The 22560-nt window shown below is 42.3% G+C and overlaps 2 protein-coding genes across 4 annotated transcripts; one reads left to right on the top strand and one right to left on the bottom strand.

Annotated features, from left to right (window-relative positions):
- Window positions 1-133: 133 nt before the first annotated feature.
- iffo2b (intermediate filament family orphan 2b) lies at window positions 134-14954 on the top strand. Of its 3 annotated transcripts, none has more exons than XM_085924210.1 (8): window positions 134-892; window positions 10208-10268; window positions 11027-11122; window positions 12014-12184; window positions 12368-12507; window positions 12823-13039; window positions 13110-13208; window positions 13549-14954. In XM_085924210.1, the coding sequence occupies exons 1-8, from the start codon at window positions 423-425 to the stop codon at window positions 13780-13782; spliced, it is 1488 nt and encodes a 495-aa protein (XP_085780336.1). In that variant the 5' UTR covers window positions 134-422; the 3' UTR covers window positions 13783-14954. The 3 variants fall into 3 exon arrangements, with proteins under 3 accessions (XP_085780336.1, XP_085780337.1, XP_085780335.1); XM_085924211.1 differs by having other exon boundaries at window positions 12365-12507; window positions 12853-13039; XM_085924209.1 differs by having other exon boundaries at window positions 12365-12507.
- A 997-nt stretch (window positions 14955-15951) lies between these two features.
- On the bottom strand, window positions 15952-21232 carry terf2ip (telomeric repeat binding factor 2, interacting protein). Its single transcript, XM_085924207.1, has 9 exons — window positions 21140-21232; window positions 20380-20597; window positions 20029-20171; window positions 19698-19915; window positions 19171-19290; window positions 18417-19035; window positions 17916-18046; window positions 17289-17570; window positions 15952-17126 (listed from the first exon to the last, which is right to left on the bottom strand). Exons 2-9 carry the CDS (start codon window positions 20595-20597, stop codon window positions 16905-16907), a joined length of 1953 nt encoding a protein of 650 aa, XP_085780333.1. The 5' UTR covers window positions 21140-21232; the 3' UTR covers window positions 15952-16904.
- Window positions 21233-22560: the final 1328 nt, after the last annotated feature.

Here is a 22560-nt window from a genome sequence, read left to right as displayed (position 1 = left end):
TTCAAGAAACTAGACAGATTTTTATTTCCAATATTCTACGCGTTCCATGCATCAGACAGGAAGTGACCCGAGGACGCGAGGAAGGAGGCGGAGGGGGTGTGGCCTGGATGTGTGTGCGATTGTGTGTCCTGTATATATGTTATTTTTTTTCTACCAGCGTGCAACATGATCTTTGCACGCAGCTCAGGAGAGGAGAAGCCGGCTTCTGCTCTGCCGTGGTGTCCGCTTCTAAGCGCACGGCAAACGGTTTAAGGAGGAGAATGTGGCCGGTAGTTTTGTGACTGATGACTACAAGCTGGAGGAGCAGGACGGGGAGTAGTCGCGCTTGTCTGCGTCAAATGTGTCGACCCTCCACTGGATGGTGATGGTGATGATGATACCATCGGTGCCTCTTATTTGACCTTTTTTTTTTTTTTCTCGACATGAGCTCGCTATTCTTCCCTGATGGTGCACCCGCTCCGGTCGGGCACTCGCCCCCGGCGGGCACCAGTGCCCTGCGGAACGACCTGGGCTCCAACATCCACGTCCTCAAGACGCTCAACCTGCGCTTCCGCTGCTTCCTGGCTAAGGTCCACGAACTGGAGCGGCGGAACCGGTTGCTGGAGAGCCAGCTGCAGCAAGCGCTGCAGAGGCCGCACTACCGCGGGCTGTACGGCCGTGACGTGACCGTGCAGACAGACGGCGGAGTCGAGTCCAAGCTACCCGGCACCATCTGGTCCTTCACCCATGTGCGCAAACAAGGGGAGCGCCTGGAGACGCTGCGGGGGCCCGGTGTGTCGTGGACGCACCCGGACGGGGTGGGCGTGCAGATAGACACCATCACACCGGAGCTGAGAGCGCTTTACAACGTTCTGGCTAAAGTGAAGCGGGAGAGGGACGAGTATAGGAGAAGGTGAGTGACACGCCAGTGAATGCGCTGACCAGCATCCAAAGAATACCACATCTACGTGAACTACCTGAGCTTTCTATGTGGGAACGGATAGCTCGTGATCCAAAGACATCACTTTTTTTTTTTTTTTGTCAATTAACTCACTGCCCTGGGTATATTAAACTCATGAAAAGTAAAGGCTTCCCTCAAATAGACTAGTACTAGTCAGTGAAATTACAAAACCTTTTGGGTTCTGATGGAAAGCAAATAAAAAGTTAGAAAAAGCTTGCTAGAATATCCCTCCTTCCATTATGTGAACCACTTAAACCCAACAACAGTCTCGGGTGTGTCAGCTGATTTTAGGCGGTAAGCAGGGTAACACCTTGAACTAGTTGCCGGCCAATCACACGGCACATGTAAACAAACCAACATTCACACCCAATGACAATTTAGAGTGCTAATTGAACCTACCATGCTTGTCTTTGGAATATGGGAGGAAAGCGGAGTGCATGGAGGAGGCATGGGGAGAACATGCAAACTCCACACACCTCTGAACTGTGAGGCGATATGCTAACCAATGGCAGATTTGTGCTGTTTCCCATTTCAACCAGTTTGAATGTTCTGAAGACATTTACATCCCAGTTATAAAAGAGTGTGCCACAGTGTAAGCACTTTATAGTAATTGTGCAGACTGATTTTGTTCTTCCTCTTGAGGGTGTGTAGCAAATTGGAATTTGGAAGAGCAGATTCTTCTCTCTATATTCAAGTCAAAAGAAGACATGATTCCTCTCAAGGATTTCCTTTACAGCCTATTTGTCACAGGCCAGTCGGGAAGTGTGCCAAAGTGGCTTTCCGTCCGTGCTGTGCATGTGTGCCGCCGTGATTCAAACAGAGAGGCATTTCCACAGTCTGTGAGGTCAGCGATGACCAATGCTTACTTCCCTAGTAAGACTTTGACTCACTGACACAGAATGTATGAGCCCCCCTCCTTCTTTCCCCCCCTTTATGGGAAACTGAATATCCTGTCCAGACCACTCCCTGAGTTCCACATAATATTCTTACTGCTGAATACTCCCTCCATGACCAAAAATGTGAGCCTGCTGGTGGAAACATTTTGTGCTGAGTAGTGATCATTCCCTTAATAGACGTTGGGCCTGTCAACCACAAATATTTGCCTCCCTCAAGTACAAGGAACAGAAAGACAACCAACTATTTAATAAAAGTGCCACATTCCATCAAAATGTCTGTACAACGCATCAAATTGCCATTGCCTTAAGAAAGAGCAGAAAACCAACCACTCATGAACACAATGGCATTTACTGCTGAGCCATTTGAAATTTATTGCTAACCAAAACAGCAGCCTATACCAACACATAAATGTTTCCCAAATGCCGGAACAACTGCACAATAAATTAAATAGACACCTTGATTATTACAGTCCATACAATTATCCGTTTCAGCCCTGTCCTCCCTAAAAAATGTGTGAGAAGAAGTTCACAGGTAGTGTTTAATTTTATTCCAAATTCATTCCATAGAGTTAAGCAGCAAGAGCCCACCGCCACTTTCCAGGAGCCAACAATGTGTCTCCTCTGCTTCGTTACTTTACTGCTCGTTTTGTCCCGTCGCCTAAATCTTTTTAACTGCCGTCACGTTTCAGCCTTCACTCCTGAGAGACCCCACCACCCACACGCCCACTGTCTTCCATTCCGTCGAGGCCCCGGTTCTTTGTGCTCAGCCATTCCTTCATTCCACCCCCCCCCCCTAAATCCTGTATTATGCGGGCTGTTTTGTAAGGCACCCTCTGTCCCATTGCCTTATCCCCACCCCAATGATTTATTAAAGCTTTGCTATGTGCAACGTACCAATCAAAAAATGGATTTCGGCACTCGTTCGTATCGTGTCCATTATGCTGAGGAGCCAGGAGAGGAACGGCGGGTTTCATTTTGCTCCGTCATGCTATGTAGGCACGCACGTGTTTTCGCACAGTGGCAGGAGAGTCGTAACCCACATGATTTTTTTCAAGGGCTGACGACAAAGCCGTTGATTTACAACCCTCATATGCAGCGACACATGCGCAAATGGCAAAAAAACAATGACACAAGTTAAAAGTGTCATAGGGCGAGCTTTGTATATCACACAGCTCAGCACATACTTAACAGGGCACATGCTAGTGTGTGACAAAATGGAAGACGTGTAATGAGAATGTGTGACAACGTGCACGTTCCATGTCAATTTTTTGACATCGCCGTCAAATGTCGCACTTGGCGGTCAATGGGTTTTCCACTTTATTTTCTATCCAAGTCCAAATGCTCTTTCCTTAGACAGCAGAAGAAACAATACATCTGGGGATCGTTTTTTCCACATGGACTGAACACTGCAATGTAATGTTGTCTCTTGATTCTTAAAGGGCCGGTGATATTTTATCTTATGTCTAGGAATGAATCCAGTTGCTTTTAACATGGCTGATGTAGCTGAGGCCAAATAAGTGTGACTTCTAAAAAAAATGTTCATTGATTGTCATCATTTTCTGTGGTTCGTGTCATATATGGAAAGGTTTCAAACTACTCTACAAAGCATTAAAAAAAGTGCTGCTGTGTTAAAAAAAAAAGTGTGAGATGGTAAAATGTAGGAAATGGTGGATCGTGAACTACAGAGTCTGCCCGCCGCCTGCATGAATTATTGAACATGGCTGATTATAGCTATGGATGTGTGCTGATCAATATTGAACAATTGACCGAAGAGACTCATTTGCCGTTCTTTTCAAGAGGTTAAAGCTCAGCATCTGCTTTTTGAAAAAACAGACAGCTGACTGGTTACAGTGCAAAGTGGTCCAAATCTGATGTTGCTGCAACCCTGCCAATAATCCAGGCGGTTCTATTCAGGAAAGAGATTTTCTCTTAAGCCTTCGCCTCGTGTTGGAGGCTCCGACCTCCGTCCTGGCAGGGACTGGAGCACTTCCTGCCTGCTACAAAGCTGAGCTCAAAGTACTGTTTATGTGTGTATAAGTTGACTATACATGCGATTTTTACAGTAATCGCCTGGTGTGCGGGTGTGAGTCGCTGACTGTAATTTGTTTGCGATTTTCCGGTTTGGTCGTATTCGGCCACACTTCTCCGTGTGCCGCAGGCCTTAGATAAGTTGCCCGACGATCTGTGAAGGTGAGAAAAGGTTAAACCTCCCAAATGAGCTTATCTGTCTGGGCTACTGACCTGCACGGGACCACATGTCGACTATCAATATGAAAAATTTATTTTTGCATCAACACTTAAATATTCCTCATTGTCTCAATATATCTAATATATAAGCCTTTTGCGAACCAAAATGGCAGCACCTACTGAGGTATATCAACAGTCTTTCAGATGAGGTAAATTTATTCATACATTCATCCTCGTGCTTGTCTTTGGGAAAGTAAGCGGGGCACACCCTAAACTGGTCACCACCCACCCACAGAGGAATGTAAAAATATGTTATTATTTCCTAAAGGTAAAAAGAAGTTTTAAAATCGGAATAAACTTGGAAGTGAACTAGCTTCCACCACTAACGTTAGGAGTGTTTCTAATTCTGATATCTTTTGCCGGGTTTTTGACCATTAAAGTATGTTTACACTACCAGTTGTAATCTTTGACATGTATAAACAGTTTGACAAGTGAGAGAAAGCAAGACACATATATCATCTGTGCTATTTGAAAAGCCTTTCCTGTGATGCAAAACATTTTTTCCGAGATGCAAACACACAGCAATTCAGTTCATTGTCGACTTCAGCTAAATCCAGCCGAGTCCTTAATCGGTCTTAATTCTGGTTTAATAGGCTGTGTTTGGATGTGTTTGCGTGTAAAAGCTGTTGATCCCCACGTTGACGATGCATGCCGTCTCCTGAACTATTATGTTGTAAAATCTTGTTTCTCTCTGGGAGATGCTGCTGCGCAAGGCGTGGCAGTGATTGTGTTTGGCAAATGTGTAATGTCATACCAAGATTGTGTGTGTATGGGTGTGTGTGTGTGTGTGTGTGTGTATCTATTCATTTTCCGTAGCTCTATTTCTCATTTGGGTTGCGGGCAACCGAAATGCACAGTTGCAGTCCGTAATTAGACCAAATGGTCACAGTTAACAGTCTCTCAAAATATACTCACTCTCTTTTACTATCACTTGTTTCCATAGCAAATAAATTCCTCCTTAATTAATTCTTACTATAAATAATGTAACTTTGCTTATCTATCTGTCAGCAATATAGAGAGACACTACTGTACATCAACTTGGTGTACTTCTCTATTTTTTGTCAGATTTTAGTTTGGCGGTGTTCCGTGAGATTTTCTTTACGTAGCGTAATATAAGCGACTTAGTTCAATAACGGTTGGGAAACTATGAGACTGTTCAGGTGTACCTAATACAGTGGCCAGTCAGTGCCGGTCATTTTCATAGGAACATGTAGGAACATTCTGTGCTTGAAATAGTTGCGGTCATGAAGTAAACATCTCCTGAATGGCGTTGCTGTTGCCATGTGAAGTCATCCACAGGTGTGCGTGCCACACAAAAAAAGTGTTTGTCTAGCTGTTTTATTTGTCCGTAGACATCCATGAGATTTATGCCAGCCGTGAACATCTTTATCTTCTTTTCACGTGCTTTAGTTGAATGCGGCCCTGACAGGCAGGCCTTTTCCTGTTTGCGCTTTAAATTTGAAAGAACAAGGCACATTTCTTGGAAAAGGAAGACTTCCCCACCCTCTCCTTCCCCAACTTGATCTTTCATGTTGCAGCATGATAAAAGTACTTAACACACTCAAAAGAGTAACATCCGTAGTTTTATGTAAAGAGAGAAAAAAATACAAATAAAGTCCATATCAAAGTTTTAAATGTTATGTGAAAGGACGAAACTGAAAGTCGAACACCATACTGTAATCATGATTAAGGGTTGACTGTAAATAAACCATTGGTTGGTTTGTCTGTCTGTCCCTCAAACGTTGATGATTCAGTAACACTTTAAAAAGAGGTGTGTTGGAGATAATTACCCCACGCACACCTTACTGGATGTGTTTTGGCAAACTCCAGTGCTCACTAGGTAACACTCACAGCGTGCCCTCAGGTGGTTAACTTCTTTTTTTGTAGATAACATCATTCAAAAGTGTTATGAATGAGATCGATTTTTTTTCATTTTGCTATTAATTGTTCAATGACTATATTTAAAACTCAACCAATTTCAAACGTGTGAATGATGACATATAGAAGAAATGACCTTTTGTTTTTTTTTTGCATCTAAATGACATCAAATGTAAGGATTTTTTTTTTGAACTCACCATGATAAGAAAAGGCAACTTTTTCTTTCCCAGGCTCATTTTGTGGTGTAGATGTGTGACGTCACCATCATGCGGCTCGTTTCTTGATGAAACAACATTCCTGCGAAATGGTGAAATTAATGACACACCTATTCAGCCAAAGTGCAGTTAAGACTTGTAGTTGCAAGTAATTTCCAGCGATACAATTATCACAAAGCTCGGAAGAAACGTTGTGGTCTCAATCCACAAAATGGGTTGGATTATTACCACCATTTTGTTGGGTTGCTATGGGACCCTCTGGCACGTCATTGTTGGAGGTCCCAATGCTTCTTTATCCAGTCTGCGGTCACGTTCTAACCGCGCCACTGTTTGACGTAATCATATCTGCGAGGTGTCTAGACTCGACGAAGGAACTAAAAGCTGAGTAGCCAGATGTGCCCTTCCTGTGCACGATTGACTGAGCTAACATTGGATGCAGGCCAGTGATCTTCACTTCACATGTGGCGAGAGTGGAGGACGGGACAGTAAATGGAATGACCCTCCCCCCATAGTCCCTGGACAACCTCACCCGACCAATTAGTGCACGTCTCTCTGAGGTTGTTATAGATCATGCAGTGTCCTGACACTTAATCGATGACCCACTTTTGTCAGGGAAAGCCTCGCGTTGCTCTGCGAGAAGGTCGGGAATCCGCATGAAGGACCAGCAATAAATGACAAGACTCCTTGTCGTCTGTGCAAGTTAGCTGACTTCAAGTTTCCCAAATGAATTGTGGTATCGAGCCACGCTTGTTGTCATATGACACTTCCTCTGCTTCCCGCTGCCCTCATGAGAATCATGACATTGGAATGATAACATGATGCAAAAAAAAACAAAAACAAAAAAACAACCTGACCCATTTTTCTACGCCGAAAAGCAAAGTACCTAAGAATGTCAAATGCTCTGCATCTAATTCACATTGTAATTGTTGTAAACATTAAGGGATGAAAATACTTTTATTACATATGTATTTTTCATTAATCTGATATCCCAATTTTATTTGGCCGAATGTCGGGATAAACATTGGACTCAAAAACGTCTCTACCAGTTGGGCCTTAGTTTAGCATGTTGACACTACATTTATGTGTTAAGCATTTTCTTCTTTATCTGACGTGCTTATGTACTCTGATTGTTTTTTTGTTTTTTTTTATGAAAATCTCTGTAGGAATAGTGTCTAGATAGGAATAAAATGCTGCATGCTGTTATTTTTCAATATAATTTATTGATTATAGATTAACGAGTTCATAATGTCTTGGTGCACATTTTACAGTTTAATCAAGGACTTGTCTAAAAGAATGGTTCACAACCACACCTCTGTGTGTGTTCTATTGTTTTGTGAACAGAGGATGTTAGATAAGCGTTCACTAACAACGCAGTACAGACATCAAGTGAAAACATTTTGTGCCATATCATTTTGATTATGACAAAACATGAGTGATGTTTTAGTGCTCGGATCATAACAGCAGGTGTATGATTAAAAAGAAGCACGCCTAAGAACATCAGCTTTGGATGTGCGCTCTTTGCCAAGACGTGCGAATCCTCCTGTGGGAAAACGACGTAGCGCGAATGTTACTCCCAGACACGCACACATGTGACCCGGGGAGTTTTTGTGCTGCTGGAATGTTGCTGCTGGCTAGAGAAGTGCGTGGAAAAATTATTTTCCCATTTGAAACACATTTTTCAAAACCTCCTTTGACATACTTTGTTGCAGTCTGTTGATAACGGCGCATCTCATTCATTGTAGCTTACAGAAATGGGGGTACTGTACATTTAAAAGCTAACTGCTAGCTAACAAAAGCTAAGAAGATTTAAGATATATAAAATATAGTATATACACACATATCTATTTATTTAATCATTATAGTATATTAGACAGCCAAATGTGTTTGTGGTTCTAATTTATTTTCACCAGGCACAGCAGTAGCACACAGATGTTGATTTATAGGATGCGAGTGACAGAGAATTTGAGCTGCGGTCGGTAAGACGGGCTCCGAGCATCCTGCTGCTTTGTCCTTGTAAGGGGACTCTACTTAGACGAGTCACAAAGTTTAGCTGAAAGGGTGTCATTGACTCAACAAACTTGAAAGGTTTGAGAAATTGATGCTTTTCAGTTGGCCAAAAGGACCAGAAACTTGTATTGTTAGGTCCTGGAACTAAAATGGCCCATTGTCTTGCATAGCAATCCGAAGTGATGGTAATATTGAAGCAAATTGGATGACACGGGAAAGAAACAAGTAACTGCGCTACTCCTCCAATCCACTAGGTGGAACAGTGGCACAAGCCTGTTCATTGGGTTTCTTGTCCAAAATAATAGACAGGAATGTCAAAATAGGTGTTGAGGGAACAGGAATAGATCCAGAAACTAAGAAAATGACGCCAACACCTCTCTAAGAATAATTATTTACTTCTAAACCCTTTCTCAAGGTATTACCTCCCACTAGCAGCACCTCGATAAATTACACTGGATGTAAAATTCAGGCCCCACTACTTGGAACTTCTTGCTACATTTATTCCTGGAAGTCCAAGGTTTCTGTGGCCACGATTGTGTTGTGTTCACATAGAATCTTAAAGTCCCTCATCCAGAAAAAATTTCCAGGAAGTGAATTGAGAAGCAGTTCTGTCTAATCCTGCAAATAGCGCTCCAAAATTCAGAGCTCCGGGGTAAAATCCTGTAGTCAAACTCCATCGTCTGTGTAATAGATTACTCCTAAAAATCTAAAAATTAGTGCCACAAGTTGGCTTTCCTTCTGTCCATAGATCGTTTTAAATGACTTTTCTGGGGATCACAGACAGGATTCAAAAATAAGATGTCTTGTGATGCAGACTGGGGGGAGGGGGTTCTGTGGGTTTCGTGAAGCCGCGCTGCCAGCATATTTTTTTTTTTAAAGAAACCTTCACACCCTGCCAAGGAAGATTTCTCCCTAATTAGACAGAGTACATTGAAATGGGGAACAAAGTCGAGGTTTGTTGAGAAAGTGAATAGCCACTGACGCATCTTGTGTGGCCCAAAGTGACTTCTCAGCGTGTTGTTGTTGTCTCTTAATGGCAAAAAGCCTTTGGGGTTTTTCCAGAATCCAATGGTGGTCTTAAAAACATGGACTGGTAAATACTGGTAAGGATAATTTTCCACCAGTTGATACGTACCACCGAAAGACGAAAGACAACACTAGAAGGGCTACCAAAAAAGCTTCTTTATACACATGACTTCTCTGTATTAATGATAAAATCCATACTGTATTCCCTTGGTGGGTTCCCAAAGCTGTCATGTATGACCTAGTACTTGCGTACACTTCTGGCTCAATGAAGCCATTGTCCATTCTCAACCTCCACATCTTTGTGTGTGACTCAGCCTGTGAGCTCACATCACACAGCATTGTAATATGATGCAGTCGTCGGTCTAAATCCACAAGTATGCTGCAGGGTATGGCCGCCCATGCTGCAGTTGATGAGTGATAGGAGGTGTCAATGCAGGGGCAAAGAGACAAGCGCTGCCATATTTAGCACGCAGCCACCGTGAGGTCTACAGCGTTATTTTTAGGTACTGTATAACTGTCGGCCAATGCCTCAGTGCATCATTAAGAATGGGACTGCAGTTTGAAAGCAACCCGATGACCTCAAAGCATCACTGCTAGCGATAGCAGTAGCATTTTGTGGTCAACTTCACTTCTAGTTTTTAAAAAGAAAGACCAGACCAAGTCATTTATTCAACTTCTTTCTACACTTCTTTCTTCTACTTCTACCAAGTCTAGGATCATTTAGACGCACAATTTATAAATGTCAGTGTCTTGTAGTTGAGCTAGCACAAATGGAATTGGGTGTGTTTAAAGTTAAATATCATGTGCAGATGTACACACGTTCAAAAGACGCTTTGCCAGTTGTGAAATGACTTAAGTCTCCTTCAGTGAGGCAGTGGGGTGTGTCAAAGGTATTGTGTAATCAGAGACAGCGGGATTATCCAGACATTACACCTCGGTCTCATTACCCTCAGGAGACCCTGGATAGTAAGTGACCCACCTTTGTACTGTCTTCACAGGTGGGAAGAGGAACTGTACAAACGCGAGAAGCTGGAGTCTTCAGTGGAATCCCTACACCAGGTTGGAAAAGAAATGTTTTTTCCTCAAGCATATCAATGCATGACATTGAACAGTGTGTGGTAATCCAATTGGGACTAAAACATCCGTATAAATTCAACAATTAGTAAAGAAAAATATTACAAAGATGTCAAGTTTGTTCCTCACGTTGTGGCAAAAGGCCGTTTATGAGCGAGCTCAGACTAGAATGAGGCAGTCAACATAAAACACAAACCATAAGTTAGCTAGCATTAGGATAAAACCAATGGGACTAATGTTAGCTTTTTGAGGCAGGGGGTACTTCCTGTTGAATAATGCAATGGGTAAAAAAAAAAGCAAATAAATTCCTCTATCTGCCTTTTATCAGTTCTCTCTTGGTACATGTGTCACTATTCCATAAAGTTTCACAGAAATCCAGTAAACACACCTGGAGGCAAAAGGTCCATGTCCAGATGATACCGTTAGCACGGTGACCTCTTTCCGTGTTTGCTCCGACTGACTGTGCATGTTTGGCTTGGCGGTCAGCAAAAAAAGAGGCGGAGTGGCATCCCATGGGGGCAATAACCTTATAGCACACAGAATGATGCGTTGTTGTGTGGGAGACCAAGTACATTGAGTGCAATGACTTCAACACGAACACCAGGAAAATCAATGTGATCATTATCAAACTACTGTAATGAATGACGACAAAGGTGTCGACATCATTAAGTCCGCACGGTACGCAACGGTATTGTTAATTAAGCCTTGTTGATCTTCATTTTAATTCCCCGATGTCTACGCAGCGCGCCAAAGAGTCATCCGAGATTCAGGATGACCTAAATGACAAGGTGGAGAGACTAAAGGCGGAACTGGTGGTCTTCAAAAGCCTCATGAGCGACGTAAGTACTGATTGAAGTGCTGATTAAACCGTCACGCCCGTACTTTTGTTGTTACAAGTGCTAAACTGGGAAACCCTTTCGTCCTTAGAAGAATTTAGAGGCAGATATCCAAGAAATTTTCCCATTGAAATAAGTGATGTAGAACTTTAAAGGCCTTTTCCTGTTTTGTGTAGTGCTTGTATTGTTCCGTGCCGGCTGTGCTTCCCGGTGATATAAAGGGTTGAGGTACTGCAGTGGGCCGCTCCCACCGTATGCTTGCTCAGGGATAGATAGGCCTAAATTCTTTTGTTCTTCATCCTGCTTGTTCTTTCAGACTTTAATTTTCATTTTTTAAACAAATATCTGTTTTTTTTCTGTGCTTTTCTTCATCTTGTTCTAATCCAGAGACGGGTAAGTGGTATGGAAGTTTTTGTAGAGGTCTTTTTTTGTACTGATTCTTAGACGTGGTCACAATCATTGGTAGTCGTGTTTGTTTTGCGTCCCAAAAAACTAACCCAATTAACTTTGTATGACACACCCAGTCCCAGGACGTGCCTCATCAGCAACAGCCAATCGGTGTTGAGAACATTTTCATGTCACATCCAGGCGGTTTCAAATTTGTACATATTCAAGCCCCCAAAACGCCATGACCATCTAAACAAAAGACACTTCTGATATATATTTTGGCGTTTTCACCCTCAAACGTCCTCGCAGGGGTTCACTGCGGGCTTTTATCTTGTCTTAAACATTCACCCGATCTGCATTTGTGACCAATCTTAAATACAGTGTCTATTACAAACAATCAGATCTGTGTAGTGGATGAAGTACAAAAAAAAATAAAAAATTAATAGTAATGATTGAATCGTCCCACATGAGATGGATTCAAACACAGTGTTTCCCCTCTCCATGTAGCAAATGTCTGACCTGGATTTCAAGATTCAGGAGAAAGCACGACGGGTGGACATGGACATCTGCAGACGCATCGACATCACGGCCAAGCTATGCGATGTGGCGCAGCAGCGCAACTCGGAGGACATGTCCAAGATGTTCAGTGCCAGCTCGGCCAGGTCGCTTCCAGAGAAGGTGGGTAGTAGTTCCCTTAAAAACGGAACGATTCCAACAATGACGTCAACATGAAAGAATTGTTGGTCTGTGTCTAGATCTCAAGTCAAGAAGCCATTTTACAAACATGCATTTCATTTTTCGGCTTTTCCCGTTAGGGGTCGCCACATTAAACAACTGTTTATTCATGTGCGTTTTTAGCAGAGTGCCTCAGTGAGCTGTAAAAGGAAAGAGCGTAAGGCGGTGTCCAACGAGGACGTTTCCGAGATGGACGCGGAGCCCAGCCCTCTGGAGGAGGACACGCTCAACATTACGGACGAGATGAAACGCATGCTAAACCAGTTGTAAGCGTGACTTTCACACACTCACACCCAGTGCAGCCATGTGATCACCTCTGCACCAAAACAAAAAAGTGCTTTTGTAAACCAAAGCTGGTGGATTTGTTGACTATGGCACCTCAACTCTCTCTAGTGTTCCCATGGAGTATTGCACCCTTTGATTGTCAACCTGTTTCTTCCCTCATTGTTGATCCTAAGAGACTAACCACTAACGTTTCTTTACGTCTTCTCTGTATGTCATCTTTGCTTAACCTTGCCTTACTAGTGTTCTCTCTCCTCTTTTCTTTTCCCCTTTTCTGTCTCTCACTTCATCTTATACAGCCACTGTTCAGATAACTCCTCTGTTGCCAGGCGAGAGACGTTCGACCTGGACGACGACTGCGACAGTCTGACCTGGGAGGAGAACGAGGAGACGCTGCTGCTGTGGGAGGACTTCGCTAACTACAACGTGCCATGCGGCATCATGACAGCGGCGGCGGCGGTACCGTCCTGTGCAAACGCATTACCGAGCGACGGGGGAGGCGAAGGCACGGAACCGGTGAGTCCCCAACCCACCCCACCGACTTCGGATGATTGAGCAGTCTAACCTCCTTAATGTTCCCTCCAAGGACTCCCATGACAAAAGTCTCGGCAGCCTCATCCACGAAACAGAGTCGCTTTTTAAGAACCGAGAGGAGGAGTACCAGAACACCATCGGGCAGATTGAGGTACAGTGGATTCAGTCACGCTATTGTTACAATAGCTTGAGGTGATGCGTAGTACGTCTGGGGAGGAGCTAAGTTACGCCTGGGTTGTTTCGTGAATTTTTTGGTAAAATGTTTTTTTAATCCCAAACAAATCAGATGTGAAACTTTTTAAGAAAATTGTAGGGGGATAAATTAAAAATATTCTGGCTGCAACGAACGATTGAAAATATATATTTTAAATTAAGTTTGACAGGTAACTGTGTGAGCTCTTTAAAAATATTGAGTATTATCGATACTTCTTATGTGAACACCCAAGACCTTTACTCATTAACAGGAATTTCTCTTTCTTTGATGGTTTCAGATGGAGCTGGCCACGGCCAAGAGCGATATGAACCGCCACCTGCACGAGTACATGGAGATGTGCAGTATGAAGCGAGGCCTGGATGTACAGATGGAGACTTGCCGGCGTATGATCAAAGGCGGCAGGAGCTCGCCGTCGTTAAGCTCCGCCGCCAGCAGCGACTCAGGGAACACAGACGACGTCCAGGACGAGATCTCGGACAAGGACGTCAATGCCGAAGTCCCCATCAGTTGATGACTGTTCGGGGACGCGGTGGTGTGTGACGACAACCACGACAAGAAAAACAAATGCTCACTGAGGTCGGCTCAGAATCTTGGTGCTTTTGTTACTATTTAGTTGAGTCGGAGGTGAGGGTTGTCAGAGAAAGGGGTGCTCTTTTCCTCTTGGGCTATTTACTCGGGTTATAGGTCATTTTGAAAGTCTACACCCTGTGTAACCGCCATTGAGCGGTCGCTGTCTGTTTGTTTGTCAGGTTAGTAGGATTACGACATAATGCAACAAATTCCCGTCACTTTTTGAAAATGCAACAAGGTTGTGCCAAGTCAATCCCATCTTTGAAAATCCACGTCATACCGTCCATGATACTGGCATTGTTTTACACCGTGTACCAAAAGCAAATATTGGTGGAATAAAGTAAAACGACTCACCCTTTGAGGAAGCCTGAGAGTGACATAAGTTAAAGTGTTAGTGAACGTGTTAAGGTTTTGTGGCGTTAATGCTTTAAATGGTGTAGCATGTCGGTTTAGCAGTTAGCACGTGTAACTCACATTTATGAAGTCGTCCGTTCAAATCTCAGCTCAGGGCTCTCCGTGCTGGCATTAATTTTCTCCAGTGAGAGCAATTGCTTGTTTGGATGTAACTGCCCCCGTGATTGATCCAGGGTGTGCTAGCCTTTTGCCCAAATCTGAGATAGGCTCCATAATACCTGGAATCCTAATGGGGGAAGCGCATGGATGAAAAGGATGACTACATTTCAAAAATAAAGTAATACTACTCACCTTTTGAAAAGGTCAAAATGACCGAGATGGAACAGCTGGGAGTCAAATGTCACCTAATGGCCAACAATATCTGACCTAATTTGTCTTTATCTCTTTATTGAGACCGGATACTGTGGATATGACTGCATTAAAAAAAGGTAACTTGACCTGAGATAATTTGTGACTAGACCGGAGCCAAGACTAATAACTGAGGACTTGTTTGGGACTTGAATCTTAAGACTAAGAGTTAGGATTTACGAATCCCAACTCTGGAAACTCTGAGGCCCTATTGTGTACCGATAAAATCAGACTACGACCCGGCTACAAATTACTTTCACTTTTAGATATTTGGATTGTTATTGCCAGAATGTTTTGCTGTTGAAAAGGGGGAAAAGAGCACAGCCCTTTTTTTTTTTTTTTTTTTTTTTTAAATGCATCAGTGCACTACAGAAGTTCTATGCAATGGGGCTGGACTTGCATATAGACGAGCTTCTTTATTTCTCTCCTAAAACCGATACAATTAGCCTTCTAACCAAAGCAGGTGTTTTTCTATAGCGCATAACGCTTTAATTCAGGTTTGTCTGTGTGTCTTTCAGTCGCATTTTTTCTCATTCAAGAGTAATGCCTTATATTCACTAACAGGAAGCACATTATTTGCATCCTAACGTAAAATGCTCTTCTCTAGCCTTGTGCAGCATATATACATGATTCCAAAAGCAAAGAACACCGCCCTCATTACACAAACCCAGAATATGATTAAAACCAAACAGAGCCCTTGAAGCTCCTTAGCAAAAACCAAAGGTACCGTCCAAAATCGCCTTCATGTTCTTTCTTCTAAAGTTGCTTTTGCGCGTGTTTGTGTGTGTGTGTGTTTTAATGCATTGCAACATCAAGAGATCATCTGTATTGTACATTGCATTAGCCCAGAGGCCTTTTAGCTAAAACAGTGGATGCTTCAAAGTGGAACACCGGTTCCTTCATGTTGTTTGACCTCTCGTCCCAACACTCAAGCATAAGAGTAAAATAATTTCTTCTAAATCCTTTGAATTCCAAATTATACCACCATTGTGGTGCTCCACTTTAGAGCTTCCATTGTACATTACAAATCTACTTGTTTTTCAGTGCTAACGCTGCTAATTCCGCGTCAAGAAGAAACGACGCACGCGGGCAGATGTGATGTTTCCGCAACGTGTTTGTACTCTAATGTATAATCTGAAATAACTTCCAATTAAGCAGAATGTTATCAAAATACTTTTTTTCCAGCATGTTTGTACTGGAAAAAAGTTAGTATTTTTTTGTAGCATATTTTAGAAACTTGTGCCGTTTTAAACAAAAAGGCACCGATGCTAATGACATATTTGCTTTTTTTTTTTTGTGTGGTATTCCTTTACTTTTGCCATAATTTGACAAGATATAATACCGTGGATTATGTTAAAATGAGAGTGAGCACCACTCACAGTAGCAGTACACTGTACATCGTATACGTATAGTATGTCGATGTATGCATGTACGAATTATGTTCTACATCAGGATCTTAATATTTTACGTTCAATTAAAAACGAGCCTTTGTAACAAGGCTGTTCATTTACGCATTAAAACTGTGAGTGGCTGTTAAAAAAGCAGGGATGTGTGCTTGCTTGACATGCAAGGATGTGAATATTTCATACTAAAAATCTTTTTTATACTACTTTTTAAAAATGGTTGTTTGTGTGTATTAGTATCCCCTTTGAATGACTTCTACAATGCAGGCGGTAGCAAAAGTTGCATTCATGGCCATGTGAGGTTCCTTTAATTTTGTTTCCATCCATTTGTTATTTTTTTTTCTTCTTTATCAAAACAAGTATTAACATAGTCATGTGGGTCTGGGGCAAAAAAAATAATGAATGCGCTCAATGTCGGGGTAAGATGAATAAACAGTGAGAGGGAAACATTCGTTGACTCTTGTCATATTGTGTGAATACTGAAAAAATGATTCTCCCATAGAAAATATTGATGACCTAAAATTAATATTTCTTACTCGTACAACACAGAAAAGTAAATGCTGTTCATTGTACAATACAAAGAAAATAAAACTATTCAGCCTTTGACATGGAAAGAGGTATAGAAAAGTATTTGCTAAGCGATACGGTCACCTTGTGTCACTTACCTGTGTCTTGTGTGCAACCCCATGAGTAAAATCATGATCCCGCCATGCTAAAGAGATCAAGTACAACATTTGTGGCTTGCGAAGGGTCTTTAATTACTTATTACACATCTTATATAAAACAACTTTCACACATTCAGAGGGAAATTCAGGCTAAAACGACCAAATAGAATATGAAAGTATCCAACTATCTATGAGGAATGCTTAACGGAAAAAAAAGAAACAGTTCCCCATTTTCACCTGTCTATTTTGAGGAAGACTAACCGCTTGGCCAAGGCCACTTCGCCGTGCTTCCTTTGAAGTCGCTGGAGGGCGGCTGCGTCGCCCAACCGCAGGAGGTCATCGTCTTGGCGGGTCCAAAGCCGCGTGCGGAAGGCCGCGGGATTAGAAAGGAGGCGTAAGGCGGCGGTGAAGTCGCCGCTAGTCTTCAGCAAGGCTTTAACCACCGACTGCAAGTCCTAGCAGGTACGACAGAAAAACATCAGCAACTAAACAAAATCAAATAGTTTTCAATTTGTTGTTTGAAGATCACCTAACAAAAACATACATTCATAAAGACTGTATTAAGCTGTAAACAAAGTATATATCATTTTAAGCAAATAATAATTCATACGGTGCACCTGGTTTGTCTGCTTCATCAGTTCTCTGATACGCCGCTTGTCCTCCTCTAACTGGGCGTGCTCTGGAGGGCCATCGTCGTCTTCCTGGACACCATCTTCTTCCTGAGATTCGCCATCCAGTTCGGATTCAGGTTCCTCCATGACCGCACAGCTTGGTCGCTGAGACAGGGTCTGCTTTTCACCGTGTTCTTGTTGAGTGAGCCGCGAATCGGCATGGGACGGTGAAACGTCCAAGGAGGTCAATTGTTTTACTGGAGCCGTTTGGAAAACGTCTTCAGTAGACTAAGGGATGAAGAGAAGACCTATGAATCTTCATGGTGCAAGTTGATAGCAAAACGTTCCTTCTCGAGCTATGTTTGTTGCACCGAACATTGTTCAATGTAAACAGAGAAAAGTGCCTTTTGAGCTCAATGGTACTTAACAGTGGTTGCAATTGAAAAATGCTATTTGATATTCCCTGAAGTTGACTGAAGTACATCTCTTTGTTTTTGGCACTGGATGTGTTTACTGGGAATTAATAAAAACCTAGCAGCCTAACAAGTTAACCTTTGTAAACAACTTGTCGAATGCAAACAACGAAAATATAACTTTAACCGCCCCAAAGATGTCCAAAGTACATCCAGCTACCTCACTGTCGCTGTCGCTTGAAGTGGAACTGGAGCTGGAGCTGCTCAAAAACTCCTTTGTGGCCCTCTCAATTATTCTCTGGTTCCGGCTTTTACTCTTCTCCTTCTCTACCTGCTGAGGCTCCGACTCAACTGGAAACAAGAAAATGAAGAAATAATAAATCAATTAAACAATTGAAGGAATAAACTCACATTTTGTCCTGTTTTAACTGTTACTATGTACTACTCCAAATATTTATGGTTATTTGGCTTCCAAATGAAATTTCAGGATGAAACTAAAATGCACGCGAGTCTCACAGCAGGTTTTGCACAGCCCTAAGATGTTCAACTGCTCTTTCCTTAAAGGTTTCTCAAAGTGCAGCCAGCAATTCATGCTAACTGCTAGTAAAGGGCTTTAAGTGGTTAGTGGTTAAAACAGACATGTAATTCTCTTAAATTTGTTTAAAATACCATTTAACTGCATTTTTGGTTGCATTTCAATTTCAAATTTAGGGTGCCTTACTTGGCTGGTTGTCATGAGATGGACTTGCTTGTGGTGGCTGCTCAGCATCCACTTGTTGACTCTCTGCTTCTTCTGCTGCTGCTGCTTCTTCGTCTTCATCATCATTCTGATCCGCTGCTGCTGAGCTTTCTCCTTTTGCTCGCTTAGAAGGCGGCTCATCCTCGCTGATCTCTTTTTGAATGGAGAGCGAGGCTAACTTGGTTTTCCTGAGGATGCGAGGGGAAGACGCCAGGTGGCTGCCACAACCTGCTGATGCTGATGATGGAGCGGATGAAAGGAGCGTTCTGCTGGACTGTTCTTCGTTCTCACAATCCTCAAAGTGTTTGCGCATCGAGCGGCAAAGCACACGCAAAACCTCCTCTTCATCATCACTTGTCGGGTCATCATCTATGCCCTCGGGTGATTTATTCAGAGGTGATGCCTTTGCTTGCGGCTGGTCTGTTTCCGGTTCTGGTTCGATGCTCTCCTCCAGCCGCAAGGACTCGCGCGTTTCATCTTCAACAGACGCCTCTGGTTTGCTCTCATCATTTAGCGTTTTTTTCTCGTGCTGGAGAGGGATAGGCGTTAGAGATTGGGTATCACTCGAAGGTCCTTTTTCAGTTGCAACGAGCAGGTCACTCTGTAGACACAAGGGAGTATATTTAGCAAGATTCCAAAATATATTAGTGCGTAAACTTATATTACCATACCTATTATACACATAATATATTACCATACTTCATTGGTTATGGCTATATGAATGCACCTGTCATACCATAGCTAGATCTTCAGCCGGGTTAGTCGATGGCGAGTCTTTTGGCGTTGAGTCCATTTGAGGATTAGCAGCATCATCTTCAGAAGACGAACTGTCTGGCACTTGAGCTTCTTTGCTGTCCTGCACCCAGATAATAGAGTTCATATGCAGGGCTATGTTAAATCTTCAGTCTCAAATACTTGATGCTTTGCAGGCCAATGAACACTATCTGGAGGGAAGCATCATCGATGCCAAGAGACTTGTAGAAACGTATAATCTGCATCAAAATGATTGTTTCACATGAAACTGTTTTCAAACATTTTCTTCCGTTAAGAACACATTCAAAGTAACCGGGTGTGTTTCTCATTGTCAATGCTTGTGAATGCATTTTGTTTTACAAAACACAAGCATTCACAAGAACACAAGATTTCTGTGTCAACAGTTGAGCAGATCTGTACTTTCTATCACTGACATGCATGGCCAAATCTGAGTTTAGTGTTTTGCGCCCTCTACTGGTAAGGGAGAAGAAGACAACGTGTTGAAGTAACCTGCACGTTTTCAGCAGTTGCTTCCGACTCCTCGACGTCTTCTGCGTGTTTGTGAATCAGGTGATCTTTGTAACGGGCTTTCATCGACTGCCAAGTGTGAGTGGTTACACACTCTTTTTCCATCTGCTTCCAGAGAGTATTGCCCTTAACTTCCAACTTTCGCCGGCTGACAAATTTCAGAATGGCGGCGTCATCCCTGGGGCTGTACGCTTGCCTGCCTGATGGGAAGCAAAAGGATTTGATTGCAGGAATCGCAATGTTGAGTCGTTTATGTCTTTGTGAAATTCGCATATGCAATGACCGTATATCAAGTGTAGAATTTTGAGTATACCTCCTGGATTGCCGGGAAACTTCCTCTTGTCCTTGCTAGATGTTTGACTTTTCAGGACTGTTACAGGTTTCATTCTATAGTCCTCGAGGTTCAGCAGCACATTTTTTTCCACACAATCGTGGATGAACTTGATAGATACATACCTAAATAGAAAATATAATGAATATGAAAAATGTACACACCCTTGCACAAATGCCACATTAGACAGTTCTTGGTCATGTCTCATTGCTTACTCCATGCAATAACGTGTTCCTTAACATACTTAATATCTTATCCAAATCTCTTGACTGGACATAAATCTGCCATTTGAACAGAGGTGCTGCAGATCTTTCACATTCACTGCACACTTACCGATGAGCTGTGCCTGCTGTAATTCCTTTTGCCTCCGGGTCAATCAGCAAAATGCATCCAGGCTTCTGGACATTGCACATGGTGCCTCCCCTGGCTTTGATGAGAGGGTGGAGTTCTTTCTTGATGGGACCCGGTCGCAAATAGAAGGACAGAGGCTTTCCTTCAGCAGTCACGAAGAGTCCTGGCGAGACGTTGACGTCTTGCGCTTGGGATGCCATCTTTGGAAACATAAACAGCCAATTAAAGAAGTTAAAGTGTTGTTACGCCAAAGACCATTAATAGGCAACCAGGTTTACTCGGCAGTTAAATAACTTATTTCCATCTAGGCCAGAGATACTTTGTCAGAATAGTTACTTCATCACCAACAATGATATCCTTTGCTGTCATTCAAAAATCAGAATAGGTCACGTGAGACAACAGTGCTAGTGATGGATACACGTTAGAAAAGAATCAAAGAATTGATGACTTAAGAAACCTCTGACCCGGGTGAGGGTCCTACGACAAGTCGTGGTTCAAAGAAAGCCAAAAAAATAAATAAAAGTGTGCTCAAGACGATTCAACGAAAGATATCTTTCCTTGAGATTAATTTTTACTGTCGACCCGAGCGAGCTGATTCGGTTATGCTTGGTGTGTGGGGAAAAGCTGTCCAACAGTGTTCCAAGCAAACTTCAACGCCATCTCCAAACAAAACAGCAGTCATTTCCAAATAAAGTTGTATTTCTTTTTCATTTCTTTTTTAACTATACTTCAGCAAACTTACCGTCTCATCTATTCTGCCATGTCTCCCGCTCTCCGGAACAAAACAAGACAAACATCCGGTTGTGTTTTCTTCTTCGTTTACTTTTTTCTTCTTCTTCCTAGATTTCCCGCTTTTTTTTGTGGTTCAAAGTGTAATTACTGCCCTCTTGCGTATTCGCCTGGACTCTGTGACTGTATCCTACTGTCCAAAACTATTGATGTCTGTCTTTAAATGTCAATATGTAAAGACATGGCAGCTTTATTTACATTGTACATTTAAGTTAACTCTTTTGTGGTATGGGAATTATTGTGTATTGTATTGTATTGTATTGTATTGTATTGTATTGTATTGTATTGTATTGTATTGTATTGTATTGTATTGTGTTCATTTGAAACCCAATCAGCTGAAACAATATGACCACCACTGATGAATATTTGTATCATTTATTCAAATAAAAGATACATGAAATATCTTGAAAGGGTTGACTTGGAACAGCCTCGTTCTGTCAAAATAATGTTATTTGCCTCTGTCTATCAACAGAAGGTATGCAGTCAGTGTTTAATTTGGCTCTGAAGAGGATGAACTACTCCTGCAGAGGGAGATATGACGCCACTTTTCTGAACAGCAAACACTGAAAACTTACTTATAGGAGATCTTATAAAAATAAAGCAGATCTTGAGTGTGGGAAAACAAGTCAAGCTAATGTCATGATGCAGCTCATGACATCACCAAAAACAAATATCCCCATCCGCGCAGCCACAACTGTCGTGATTATTATCAGAAGTTAAGGTTATCTGGTTACAAACCTTCAAAAGTTAGTTTTTCTATTTTGTACGCTAAGACTACTAAAAGACAATAGTGACCTGATTTGGCTTCACCTTTATTGACACACAAGGGCATCCAAGTGTCTCTCAGCAGCCATGGAAGATTGTTAACTGCGATCCATCTGTAGGTTTACAGCCAGAACAACTGGTTCTTAAGCAAACATCAAGCTCGACAGCAGGCTTACACTTTTATGAAATTGAGTGAATTTGATGGTTTGTCCCGCTGAAATATATTTATAGTAGCAAGAAGAACCATTAAAAGAAAAAAAAACTGTTCTCCGTGTACTGCTACCTCCTGGTTCGTGGAGAACAATGTTAGATGATGGACCATATGCTTTTTGGTTCTGCAGCAAACAATGAAATGAGAAAATATTTTAATTAAACGAAAGTCACAAAATTGTGGAGGGCCAAATTTGGACTTGTTTGCGCATATGTCTGGTAGCTAGTACTTTCCTGGAAGGTGACAAAACAACTTTTTTTTTTTTTTTAATTCTGTGGCGACTCAAAGAGCAAAATGTAAAAATAATACATTCTCAAACCAAAGTGACCAAACTGTAGAGCACCATATGGCGGATGGGTCTGGAGTGTAACTCCTGCAATGAATCGGGGTTCAATAAA

Source organism: Syngnathus leptorhynchus, chromosome 11, assembly GCF_054491065.1.
Source record: "Syngnathus leptorhynchus isolate UIUO chromosome 11, UIUO_Slep, whole genome shotgun sequence".
Classification (NCBI taxonomy): domain Eukaryota; kingdom Metazoa; phylum Chordata; class Actinopteri; order Syngnathiformes; family Syngnathidae; genus Syngnathus; species Syngnathus leptorhynchus.
This window is presented reverse-complemented; position numbering and strand designations above follow the sequence as displayed.

Bases quoted from the DNA above. Each gene is read 5' to 3' on its own strand.
- iffo2b (XM_085924209.1), top strand. From the start codon at position 423: ATGAGCTCGCTATTCTTCCCTGATGGTGCACCCGCTCCGGTCGGGCAC. The intron at 13,040-13,109 runs GTGAGTCCCCAA...GTTCCCTCCAAG, and splicing joins GAGGCGAAGGCACGGAACCG to GACTCCCATGACAAAAGTCT. The intron at 13,209-13,548 runs GTACAGTGGATT...TGATGGTTTCAG, and splicing joins ACACCATCGGGCAGATTGAG to ATGGAGCTGGCCACGGCCAA.
- terf2ip (XM_085924207.1), bottom strand. From the start codon at position 20,597: ATGGCATCCCAAGCGCAAGACGTCAACGTCTCGCCAGGACTCTTCGTG. The intron at 20,172-20,379 runs GTAAGTGTGCAG...TTTTCTATTTAG, and splicing joins ACAGCAGGCACAGCTCATCG to GTATGTATCTATCAAGTTCA. The intron at 17,571-17,915 runs GTAGCTGGATGT...TTCATCCCTTAG, and splicing joins CAAGCGACAGCGACAGTGAG to TCTACTGAAGACGTTTTCCA.